We start from the raw sequence: 12,703 nt of genomic DNA on the forward strand, positions 1-12,703 counted from the left end.
ACACACACACACACAGAGTAGCTCTATACTGGAGTTCTGTAGACTTTAAAGGCTTCCTGTAGCACAAATCACTCTGAGCCTTGCAATGCTAAGAGTTCACCTGAGTGTGTTACAAAGAAAGGCCAAAGGCAGGTGTTACTGACCTGCTAGGATCTTCTCCTCAGGCTTGGGGTGCATGAGACAGAACGACAGCTCTGTGCCCACTTCACTTTGGGGAGAAGACAAAATGCATCAGATCCACAGATCCCTTCAGGCCTGGTTCAGCTCCCTTCCTGCCTCAGGCCAGCCCAAGTCCTGAACTCCAGTTTCACCCATTCTTTCAAATTTTTCTAATCATAATTTTCCCCTCAAAAGGACCTGAACTCTGATTTCTCCACAAATATCCCAGGCATTTCATTAACTGGGTTTATGACGTGCTGAATGTAGCTGCATGCACATGAAATCACAGATATTTTTGCAACTACTTCATTTTCACAGCTGAATGCATAAATTTCTTAGTTCTATTGGGTTAAGGGACAGTTATTTTTTTAGGGAGGTGGAATAGGAATATGGAAGAGGGCAAAAAGATGAATTAACCACTAGGACTGCAGGGTCTAAAACAGAAGATGACATTTACGTGGAGGTGAGGTCTCCCAGCATGCTACAGAAGAAAACAAGGAGAAAAACAAAGCATATTTAATAGCTTTCCATTCTAGTGCTCTACCAAATGCTGTTTTACTGGTGGACTAGTGAAACCACTCCCCCCATATACTCTTCTCTACTTGCCAAAAAGCATAAAAATCCAAATAAACTTGTTTTTAAAAGAGGTAATTTTGATTTTTCATGTCTTCCTCATGGAGAAAGAGAACTCCTGACCAAGGTTGGGCATGGCCCCTTTTCCAAGAGCCACAGGGTAATTGGAGGACCACAGAAGGCAGCAGGTATTTTATCACACTTTAAGGCAGATCATTGACTCATTTTTATCCCAGAAAGAAGGACAGACGAATGAAATACAAATGTAAATAGTAACTAGCATCAACTGAGAGTTATTACCCTTGTCCTCTTTTGCACTCTCTTCTGGAAGGAGCTCATGTTGATAACATCAGCTTTTCCCAGAAAGCTGGCTCACTACAGAACCTGAACAACAGAATTTATGACTCTCAGGCAGATGTTTTCACCTTATGCTGTGGGAGAACAACACCACCAACATAAAGGCTCACACAAAGTTTCACTTCAGTTCTCAGAAAATAGGTTATGGCTTTTAAACAAAAAATTGCAGTGCAAACCAGAGATTTCTGCTTGAGCCATAAAGTCATATGGTATCTAAGAATGGTAATCCAAACCCCCTGGGGCTCAAGACAAGTTCTTTGGAAAAATGGACTTCCAGGCAATTTATGCTTTAGAGGGAGCCTCATGTCCTACAACATATGCCCTTTCTCTTGGGGTAGACTGTTTTGCTCTCTCCCCACCCGTCACACCCCTCTTGTAACTCTAGGCAAATGGAGCAAAAAGTGTGTTAATGCTTACCCTGGAACAGTGAGCTTCACTTTGACCTTGTAGGAAACCAGAATTCCCATCACTGTCTTGTCTATTCCATCCTTAATACTGCCAGAATAAACAGAGAGCATCATTAGGCAACACATGAACATAGCAACAACGCATGGCTGGAGCAAGAACTAGGGGAGCATCCTGAAAGTGACAGAGCAGACAAACCTCAAGGACAGCCGATACCTCTCCAGATCTGTGATCACCATTTCCCTTGAATGAATATGACAGGGTAAGTAATGCTCTTCAGAGGTACCTGTCTGGACACACATTTACAAAGTCCTCACAGAAGGGTCTCCTCCATCCTCCCCTCTTCTTTATAACCCTCCCACTACCTGGGACCATTTGAAACTCCACTCACATAGTACTAGAAGCCAAGTGGGTGTCCTCATCCTTTAGTTTTCCATCCAGAGCTATTTCCCGTGTCCCCCGGTTATTTGCAAGCGAGGGCAAAAGTGTCAGTGTCTTAGTCAGGCTGCTGTTGGGCTGCACCTTTTCCCTGAAAGCAAGAAGGAAAGTGGCACACTGACTTATGTTACACACTCAGCCAAGGGCATTTCAAAACAGGTTACAGAACTGTCCGAAAGAAGTGGAATTTATCTGTCCCAATGTAGGTGTTTACATGCAGATGTCTACATCTAATCTAGTCAAAACCTCTCTTTATAAATCAGCAGAGAATCACAGAGTCATAGAATTTTAGGGGTTGAAATGGACCTTAGAGATCCCCTAGTCCCAACCCCACCAGAGCAGGTTGCTCAAGGCTCATCCAACCTGGCTGTGAACACTGCCAGGGTTGGGGCAGCCACAGCCTCCCTGAGCAACCTGGGCCAGTGTCTCACCATCCTCACAGGGAAAAACTTTCCCCTAATATCTAGCCTATTTTCCCTAATATCGAGCCTAAAGAAGAACAGGCACTTTCAGAAAATGCTTACTTCCATATTAAGGCAAACTTCTAAAGTAGGTCAAAACTATAGAATCATAGAAGAGTTTAGGCTAGAAAAGACCTTTACAATCATTGTGTCCAACCATTAACCCAGCATTGCCAAGTCCACCACTGAAGCATGTCCCCAAGTGCCACACCTATTTCTTCTAATATCCAATCTACACCTCCCTTGGCACAACTTGAGGACATTTCCTCTACGTTGCAGACCTCCAAATTCAGACAAAATGAATCCCAGTTGAGAAGACCAATACTCAATGAAAAATGTGTCCCTAAGTCGCAGAGCAAACCGCCAGACAAATATGAAGTGTCTGGGTGTGCCCAGCTCTCCTGACACAGAGAAATTCAGTGATGGCACTGCCACCTGCAGAGCAAAAGAACAAGTGGTTCCCCACAACGTCAAGCTCAAAGTTTTCATGGGCTTTCTCCGGTCAGAAGAAACCAAGTGTGGAAAAAACTGACCTCAAGCTAGAGTATCACTCAAACAGCAGCACCTTTCAGAGAAGTTCTGCATCTTTATGTAAAGATTTCCAGTAATGGGGAGCTTTCCACAGCTCTTGCTAAGCTGTCCACTAAATAATTACTCTTCAAACTTCTTCTGCAACCTCCCCATTCCCTTAAAAAACGTGCAGGGCCCCTGCTGGCTCTGTGAAAAGAAGACTAGCTGCATCCAGAGTATGGGTGGTATGGGACAAGCACACAAGGTAAGAGAAGAGGAGAGAGCACTGTAACAGCTGGCAACTGCCAGACTGTAGCTAGGAATACCTCACAGTACTGAGGAGGAGGGTAATTAAAAGCATGTGAAGGAGCAAGAAGTGCAAAGCAGAGCATTCACTCACTGTGCTTCCTCAGCAGCTACCACTTTGGTATAGTAGTCACTGGCGTACAGCACCACATTGGCAACCTGCTCCACTGAGGGAGAAGGGAGAAAGCAGACAATCAGTTGTGCATACGCATCAGAAACATCCCAGCTGCCCCCCACCCCGAGTCTCACGAATGGGAAGCGTGATGAGGACAGCAGGAAAAACCATCTGTTTAGAGCCTGAAGGGACCACCAGGTCAGACAGCCTGACCTGGACAGAGACCAACAGCACACCAGTGACCAAAATGTCTATCTTCCCTGAAGGGTACCCAGCCTTGATTTGGGGACAACAAAGTCAATAACCCACAGTTTCCCTTGGGAGCCTGCTCTTTCCATTATAAAGATCTCCCTCTTACTTCTTTAAGTCTGCTTTTGTCTCTGGTCACCGGTATCTCTTGCATATCTGCAGCCCATGCATTTGCATTCAGAAGACAGCACCAACAGGCAGGCTGCTATTAAGAGCCTGTGATAACAAATGGCTTATAGCCTCCAATCTAACACCAAAAGAACTCATAAGGTAATGCTGATTGGTGGAGAATCTGGGGACCAGCTAAGTATTTTTAAGCCTAACAGAGTTGTGCCAGCCTAAAAATACTTGGGAATCACTAGACAGTGCATCCAAGACTGCACTGAATTGGCTTTCTCTGCTATAGTTTTGTAGAAACCTCAGCAATTTAATTCCCTCCCTGCCTTCTCCTCTTTCTCATCCTTTGTGCCTCAGACTGTTTTCCACAGCTCCAAGTGCAATGCAGCTTGTAGGATGAAAACATGCAGTGCCACAAATAAAACACAGGCCCAGTACTGAAACTCCTCTGAAGCTCAGCCCCTGCCCTCATTTTCCTCAGGAGAAATGACACCCTCACTGGCAGAGTGGTTGTTTCTCACATTGCCAGATGTTTCTGGTACACCAGCAAAGTTGTACACAATCAAGGCATGTTCACAGTTGGCAGGAGCATCACACTCACAGGGAGCCCTTACTGCTGGCCTCCCAAAGGGGTGAAATTTTCCCACAGCACCCGCCTTGCCCACTGCAGGTGTCAGACCCTTTCTCTTTACTAGAGGGAACATACTGGTGACTGAAATTAATCCATACAAGTAACCACATGAGTCAAGAAAAAAAGCTGCAGTGTTTTACTTGATGAAAAGCAAAGTAACAACATCAGACAGGGTGGAGGGACAAATTTCTGACATCCCAGACAGCCTTCTTAAGCTGTTACAAGCACTAAAATCTGGCTCTTTCAGTCCTCTTGCTCTCAAAGAATCTCAAGCAATAGTTAAAACATACCCTGGACTTTGATCTTCTTCACTGTTTTCTCTGTGCTGTTGTTGATGGTGACAGTGACTGGAATAGGTTCACCATGGTAGTACACCTAGAAGAAATCTGATGCTCAGAAATCAATCCAGGAAACTTCTCCCAAGCCCTAAACCTCTCTAGGTCCCCCAGATTACATCTCACAGAGGACAGATAAGGGAAAATGACCCTTCCCAACGACTCATGAGCCTTCCTTCAATGGTTTCCTTAGCCTCGGATGTGCCTGGTAAGAGGGTTTCAGCCTTACCCTAACAATAGCTACTGACAGAAATGATGTTAGAGCCCTCAAGTGCTGGGACAGCTCAGGATCTCCCAAGACAGAAACACATGAAGTAGCTGCTTTGGGCAGCAAATTGCACACCGGCATGCCAACAGTGTGATGTCCACATGCCCAGGGCAAAGTCCTCCCTCACCTCTTTACTGAGGCAAGCTTTCAAGTGCAGTGGCTTGTTGGACATGAAGAACTGCCAGGTGGTCTCTGCACAAGGTTGTGATTCCAGCTTCTCCGGGGCGTACTGCACCTTACGGATCACCAGACGTGCAGAGTTCCTGGGAAGCAGCAGAGGACAACATGGTGGTACTTTGTACATGGCAGAAGCAGGAGTCTGCATTCACACACGTCAACAAGTGCACTGGCAAGTGGGGCGAAGCTGAATAAGCAACCTGGGTGCATCAGTAGACCACTCATCCCCTTTAAAGAGGGCAAAGCTGAAGACAAGCACAAAGGTTCTGTTACCTTTTATGAACTGTCTCTTCCACGTTCTCTGTTGAGAAAGCTTTCACCTCAAATTCCACCCCACAGGTCTGCCAGAGAGAGAGAGAGGACAGCTGCGCAATAAAGGTCAGAAGCCAAGAACATGTGCAAATGTTTCAATACCTTTCTGTACACCAGAAGCTGGCAGACTTTTGCCAGCTACAAATTCTTCTGCCCTCCTACCACCATAATACAGGTCCCTGCCAACCAGTATGGCAGCATCCAACTGTTCCATGCTGCTTCTGATAAATGAGGCTTAATTCCCAGCCTCTGAATGATGACACCCCTACTCGTAAAAGCCCTTCTGTGAGAGCAGTGCTGTAGAGGTCAGAGCTTAAGACTAACCAGCCTCTCCAGTCCACCTTGTGGGTATCTGAACTGGCTTTGTAAATCCAATATTTGACTTGGGGTCAACCTTCTTCTTTTCCAATGTTTAAGGAATGGAAATGACCAGGTTTATGCCACCACGGGTCACCACAAGTCCCAGATAAATCCACAAAGCAATGTGGGATTTTTGGCTAGAATATCATCCCTTGGAAAACCCCACAGTTTATCCTTGTGGCACTGGATTCTACAACATGCATCATGCCTGGCTGTTAGCCTAGCTCTGCTGTTCAGAAAAGCATCCAGTCGAGTATAAAAGGAGTACTTTAAGTGGTGTCAGAAACCTTGCAGAACATCGCATTACCTGGTGACTTTTACTCCAGGGTTTTTGTTTTGTTTACACACATGACTAACCAGCCCTTCTCTGCATTTAGTTCAGAGCAGGTCTTAACACGTTATTTATAGCAATCCATGAGATTTTAGGCACTTGGTCTCCTTTTCTTTCATGTGGCTCCACAGCTACGATCATTCTATGTGCAGCCAACCCACAAATCATGTGGTACCCTTAAGGAAACTACCAGTGCAGATTTTGTAGTCTTGCTGCTCTTTGACTGGATTTACTTTCTCATTCTGAGGACTGAAATTCCAACTCTGTGATGTATACACATACCCCTTAAGTCAGGTTCTTGACATGTGTGACATAGCACACTAAAGTCCAGTATCACCTTGTTGTACTCTCAAGCTAGACAAATACATTCATATCACTTTTTCCATCTGACTTTCCTCGACCATGACAAGCACAAGTGTCCCATTGGTCTCACCTTATCAACATCATGAGGTGCAGGCTGCAGACAGACTGAACAAGGCAGGTAATCTGGAAACTGTGGGAGGGAGAAAATAGCCCAAAGCAGTATTACAGAGCTATTCTAGGTAACATATTGCTCACAAAAGCAACCCTGAAGACAATGGGTCACTTGCTGTAATGCATCAACCCTTTGGAGCTCTGGCTAGCATAGAGGTCTTAATGTCCTTGCCTTGTATGAACAAGCTCCTCTCTTTCAAATATACTTTAGCAGTCAAGAAAGAGAAAAGCAAACAAAAAAAAAAGTAAAAAAAAGCCCAGGCACAACCTGGATCTTCCCAGGGAATGCTGAGGCAGACATGCCACTGACAGTACTGGAAGCATATGCTGTCAGAATCAGAATTTGGCAGTGAGTTGTTATTTGTTGACGACATCTGTCAATGAGCTTTTCATCTGCTTATTTAATCCACAAAGTTTCTAAAGCAAAAGGATTTGGCACTGGGACAGTGATATAAAATATTCCAGCCCCTCAGGAATCGGAAGGCAAGGAGATATGAGGCTGTTGCTGACATAAAGCCATTACATGTTCCTTTGCATTTTCAAAGAAAGCATTTTTCAGATGCAGTTAGCATCTTCTTGCACTTTAGCTCTTAGGGTAGTAAGAAAAAAATAATTAGTACACTCCCTCTCACTCAAAATTGGAATTTGCATCACATGAATTCCCATCTTCAGTCCATCATTGGGTCTCAGCATCCCAGCAATAAGACAAGAAGAGGCTCAGAGGCTCTCCTGAGATACTTACTGTAAAGAAAAAGGGATAAGCATTTTTCCCTAGCTTCTTTAGCAGAGATTCCTGCAAGTGGGTGAGAGACTCTGGTTTGTCAGCAGGTGGGTACACTTGGATGCTGGAGAAGAACAGGTCCCGTCGGAAGGTGAGGCCAATCACATCAATGTCTTCCTGGCCATACCGGAAAGCACAGGTCAGGGACACGTACACTGGAAAGAAGCACAGGCCAGGTAATGCAAGCAGCAGGCTAACAGTGCAGCCAGGCTGGGGTATGAAATCTTCCTGCACTAGAGACATGGAAACCCAGTTCAACAATGGTACAACCCAATAAGTATTCACACTGTACATAACAGCATACATTAGGCTGAGTCAGAAGCCCATTCTCACTGGGGAAGAGAATTACATTTGTACCCTTGAAGCAATAAAAAAGATTCTAACTAACAACTTCTGAAACATGCTGCATAAAACCTCAAATCTTTTTTTCCCTTGATAAGAGCAGGATCCACCAATACAACACCATCTGAAAGTCAAAAGTAAAACAGATTAGCAGAGGATAACCAGAGCTGAGAGTAGGAAGGGCAACACATATCCTTGAGGGCTCACCTACAGGTTCCACATTCCCTATGTTGTCAATGAAGTCCCGTTTCCCCAGGTAGATGGTCAGCTGTGGGGAGATGACCATGGTTGAACTACAAAGCGCTTGTGTAGTGCTGTGTGTTGAAGAAAGTGGGACACACACACAGAGCAGAGAGCTAGAAATCTTGCAGAGATCAGAACAACTCCATTTTAAACATTTTTTTTTTTCCCAGCAAACATGCAACCCTGACCAGATTCAACAAGATTACTCACATACTTCAGGACGTCAGAATTGAAGACCTGAGCTAGACAAACTCTCAAAAGTACAATACAAATTCTTGTGCATGAGCAAAGAACCGCAGATTTAAAGACTTTTCGTGCTATCATGTTGGAAAGACAAGGAATCAGCTTTGCTTAAAACATTTACCAGCAGGAGTACAACCCAGGCCAAGTGTCAGGCAAGCTGCCTTCCTCTTGTATTATAACATATGAGAAGTTTACCCTAAAAGCTCTGTTTCCACCATCTCCTCAAACTTAGTGCTGAATACAGTTCATGGTCCTTCTTCAGAAGAAATGAAGGGGTAAGAGCTTTCTAGTAAGTCTCCAGTCTGCCTACAAGTAAAACTGATACCTAAGTAACCCCATCATTATGGTACTCACAGCTTTGTCACAGGTGCTTTTTCTGAAGATAACTTGTTTTTGAGGAGAATCAGCATTCTTCCCACCTATCCCTGTCTTTTGGGACTCAGGGCAGCTCATGGTCAAAGATGGGGATGTGACTGAGGGTGAATGAAGCTTTTCTGCCCCAAAATGTCCTGGGAAAGATGCCAAGAAAAAATAGGTGAGATAAAAGCAGAATTTTATTTGTTGGGCAAAGCACTGTACTTCTATGTATAGTTTACCATTTCAGAACCCCTGACATATCCACCTTTTGACTAGGGAATGCTCAGTCTAAGAGTTAGAAAGGTGGTATATGTTGGTAAAGGAGTCTGCCCAAACCCAAAATGAGAACCCATCTGTCCTACTGCATTTTCCTCAACCAGAACCCAGTGCAACCCATTACATGCAGGGTATCACTGAACTCAAACCAGAATGGACATTATGGATGTAACAGTCCAGCTACCTGCCCAGAAAGGTAAAAATTAGAATCAGGAGTAGGGAACAGCTTGCACCCAAGAGAAATAAAATTCTTCAGAAGAAATATAAAAAGGAGGTGGAGGGAAAGGGGGGAAAAAAAGAGAAGGGAGGAAGAGAAAGGGGAGATCACAAGGGCACAAGAGATATCCACAGAGTGGAGTCTGGAAAACCTAAGCAGTACAAAGTAGAGACGTTAGTTCTTTCATTTTGTTGTAAGCCATAACATAGCATCCAGTTAATGATTAGAGAGCAAATTCAAAATAAGGTGAAGTTCCCCAGTTAACAGAAGATTCAATGTGGCTCTGGAAATCACTAGTATGAATCGATTCACAAGATTATACATTCACAGGGAAAAGGCTTTTGGCAGGTGTTGGACAGAATGATCCAGGTGCAACCTTAACCCTGTAAGACTCTGAAGCTGAGGAGCAGCATCACGAAAGGATGATGCTACACATGCCCTATCCCTACACTTCTCACCATCAGACCTGTGTGAATGAGTACACACACTGTCTTAGACCCCTGGCCTGATGGTGTACAGCTGTCCTTGTAGTTTGCTCCCATTCTATCTGTCTGCTTGCTTTCCCATTTTAAAACTGCTTCAAGAGTAAAACAGTTTCTAGGGCCTACTTGCATACAACAAAATGCAGAAAAAGGTGATATTTTGCTTCTTACGTTTTCTGAGTCCAGACTAGTATTTGTTGCTGATTAGGCATGCTACTCATGCTGTAGACACAAATAAACAAAACAGAAAATAATATTAAATACCTTGCTGGCTTCCAAATGCCACAGGAGCTTCCAGGACTGAGACAGGAACCCTAAACTAGTGAAGGAAGATGAATTTTCCACACAGCTGCATCCTATGCTCCTTTGCATCCACCAGAGGCAATCACTGACCTCTTCACCAACAAGGAAGAGAATTTGTAGGGGATTTGAAAGCTTGTCTCTCTTTGCATCCATGCAAGATTTCAAGAATTAATCCCCTTCCAAGCGCAGATACTGTACCTGAGCTAAGATTCAACTGGAAAGTGGTTAAGTCAGCAGCATAAAGCATTACCTAAGGAAGCTCAGATAGTCAGTGAGGAAATCTGCAATGTCCTACTCACATGTTTTGTAAAGACTACAGACTTACATAGCACAGGATCACTACTAAAAGCAGCTTTATTTATTCTAAAGCTCTGTCTAATCCTTCCTAGGACTGCAAGACATCCATCCTGGCAAGAAACTGGACAAGATCCATATATGAGAAAGGGAGTTTATAAAACACAAAGATGCCATCTTGAAGGACTACCTGAGAACAATGTAGTATTCTCATGATCACTAAGCAATTTATCTGTTATTGCTCCACTAACAACCCACTAGCATGCTGATGCAAAACACTATGTTGCTGGCTAAACACACCCCATCTCCTTAATTTACTAAGAGGCACAGCATCCACGATGTAAGAAACACAGAGATTTCAATAAACTTAGCTTTTCTGTTCATGAACATCCCAAGAACAGCTTTCCCCTCTCACCAATGAACTTGGCCTTGACATTATGCACAACAGTATGTCTAATTTTTGGCTTGCAAGCTATGAGAACAGCTGTAGCTTTCCTCTGGCTGCATCTGCTAGTTTGATACAAAGATCACATGATATCCTCCCATTTGCCAGCCTAACAGCTGCCTCCAGCTCAGGCACCTTTGCAGTCACAAACCAAGCTTGCTTTTCACAAACTGTCACCAACATCTGCCTGAATATAGTGGCCTGTGTTACACAAATTATTTTAAAAAAATGAACACAGGAACCAGTGTTCCTCACCTCTTTCAGGGTTTTCCAAATTCCAGCAACATTTTATTTAACTGGAGGTGAATTACTAGGAGCTTAATCACTACTCTGTCTAATCAAGTCCGGCAAACACAAGCCATCCAGCCATAAACCACAGGAAGCCACATGTGGCTGTGCTGCAGAAGGAAAGCCAGATCCTGGTTGTAGAAAGTAGGGAAGAAACCCCAGAAAACAACTTGGGAATTTAGCAAGTTCTATTTAGCCACACTTTGCAAAAGCAAAAAGGAGAAGGATGGTTTTGCACAAGTTTGTGCTGCTGCCACTGCAGGGTTATTTGTCCTTCAGGGAAGGAAGGAGCACTCCAGCTAGCACATGGTGTCATTGCAAACATCTTCAGGGGACCCTGGAAACAGCTTCTCCATAACACACACTCCTAGTGTACCTGTAAAAATGAAGCAAGATGCCCAACCCATCCCCCCAAAACCACCTGAATGGCAGCTCCACCTTCAGCAGTGAAACTGCAACAGCCACCTCTGCACAGCAGGTACCTTTGTGTGCTCTTCCTTCTCTCTGCAGGCTGAAGCAGAGGAGGCAACAGAATTAATGAAATAAACAATAGGGGGGGAAAAAAGCACTAAACTTGCTCACTAGAATTTCCTACATACCTTGGTCCTAAGGAATTTTAATCTAAAATGCTTAAGGTCTTAGCTAGCTGGCCATTATCCTTCAGCACTATTAACCTACTTCATAACAGCATCAACAGGCCAAACAAAGCCCTTTGTGTAAGATCTGTGTCCATGTTGTAGAAAAACACAAGTATAGCAGCCAAAATTATAAACATCCTAAACCCATTCTGATCCTCCTCAGCAGATCCTGCAGTTTTTATGTTAATCTCCCAATAATCTTTCATCTGCTGACTTGCCATTTAGGTATCTGCTTTTCCACAGTAACTAATGTCACCTGGACTTGTGGCAGGTGCCTTCTCAGGGACTGTCTGCCACCACAACTGGCAAGAAAAAATTCTGCCTTTAGAACCTGTTCAGAATCCTAATGTTTCATTTTTGCTACAGTTCTCACTTCCAAGAGCTGAGCAGAAGCTTCTTTTCTTATGAAAACAGGAGGGTGGTGAGTGATGGCTCTTAGTTATGAAACTTGTACATTGAAAAGCTGAAGGCTTTGCTTCATTACTCTGAAGCTGGAACTAGAGCATCATTTTCAACAAGGGTTTTTAAAGAAATGTGCAACTCCTATTTCCAGGCTTTAAAACTTCACATGATAGCAGCTGAAGTCTCACAGCAGGAAAAGCCGCCTACTTTCAGCAGTGTCTGGAATACAGATAGTGATTTCCTCAGTTCAGCAGTTTATCCAAAGCACCCAGAAATACATCAGCATTTCAAGGACAGAGGTACTTGTTCAACGTGGCAAGACTTCCTTCAGTCTTGAGGCAGTATTCCCTAGACAGGGCAGCCCAGGTTGCACCTGCAGGACATAAGAGCATTATCCTCTGTCCCTCTCTACACCAAATCCCGCAGTGCAGCTGAACACAAATCCACAATTCATCAGGAACATGACATTTCAGGCTCCCCTCTGCACTCATTCAGAACGAGATCTCACACACAGATACACAAATAAATGAATCAGAGCATTGTGGGGTTTTAAAAGCAGAGCACAGGTTTATTTACAATCAAGTTCTTATGGGCAGCTGAATAAATAAAAACTTTGCCCCATAGACTCTAGTTCTCCTCTGCAGAAAGTGTCTGAACCGAAAGCTGGGTCAGAGGGAGCCTGTTAGAGCAGTTGCTCCCTAACCCAGCCCCTCTGAAGGACACACTTCCTTACTAAAACACTATTGGGAAAGAAGAAAAATAAAGTGCAAATAAAAAGGCAATAAAACGCTGGTGGCTTGTCTTGAGGCCCAGA

General features: G+C 44.0%; 1 protein-coding gene across 1 annotated transcript; it reads right to left on the reverse strand.

Moving 5' to 3' along the window:
- Window positions 1-135: 135 nt before the first annotated feature.
- Window positions 136-10,069, reverse strand: SAG (S-antigen; retina and pineal gland (arrestin)). Its single transcript, XM_009081798.1, has 14 exons — window positions 10,021-10,069; window positions 8,542-8,696; window positions 7,909-7,969; window positions 7,783-7,825; window positions 7,321-7,516; window positions 6,538-6,597; window positions 5,375-5,442; window positions 5,052-5,187; window positions 4,612-4,696; window positions 3,304-3,376; window positions 1,886-2,023; window positions 1,507-1,584; window positions 617-640; window positions 136-208 (listed from the first exon to the last, which is right to left on the reverse strand). The coding sequence occupies exons 1-14, from the start codon at window positions 10,067-10,069 to the stop codon at window positions 136-138; spliced, it is 1,239 nt and encodes a 412-aa protein (XP_009080046.1).
- Between the last annotated feature and the right edge of the window lie 2,634 nt (window positions 10,070-12,703).

The sequence above is a fragment of the Acanthisitta chloris genome, unplaced genomic scaffold (assembly GCF_000695815.1).
Source record: "Acanthisitta chloris isolate BGI_N310 unplaced genomic scaffold, ASM69581v1 scaffold40329, whole genome shotgun sequence".
Lineage (NCBI taxonomy): Eukaryota > Metazoa > Chordata > Aves > Passeriformes > Acanthisittidae > Acanthisitta > Acanthisitta chloris.

Coding starts and splice junctions, on each gene's coding strand:
- SAG (XM_009081798.1), bottom strand. CDS start 10,069: ATGCTTTATGCTGCTGACTTAACCACTTTCCAGTTGAATCTTAGCTCA. Junction 7,517..7,782: donor GCTCTTATCAAGGGAAAAAA/AGATTTGAGGTT, acceptor GTGCTTCTTTCC/AGTGTACGTGTCCCTGACCT. Junction 209..616: donor CTGGGAGACCTCACCTCCAC/GTAAATGTCATC, acceptor TTCTCCCCAAAG/TGAAGTGGGCACAGAGCTGT.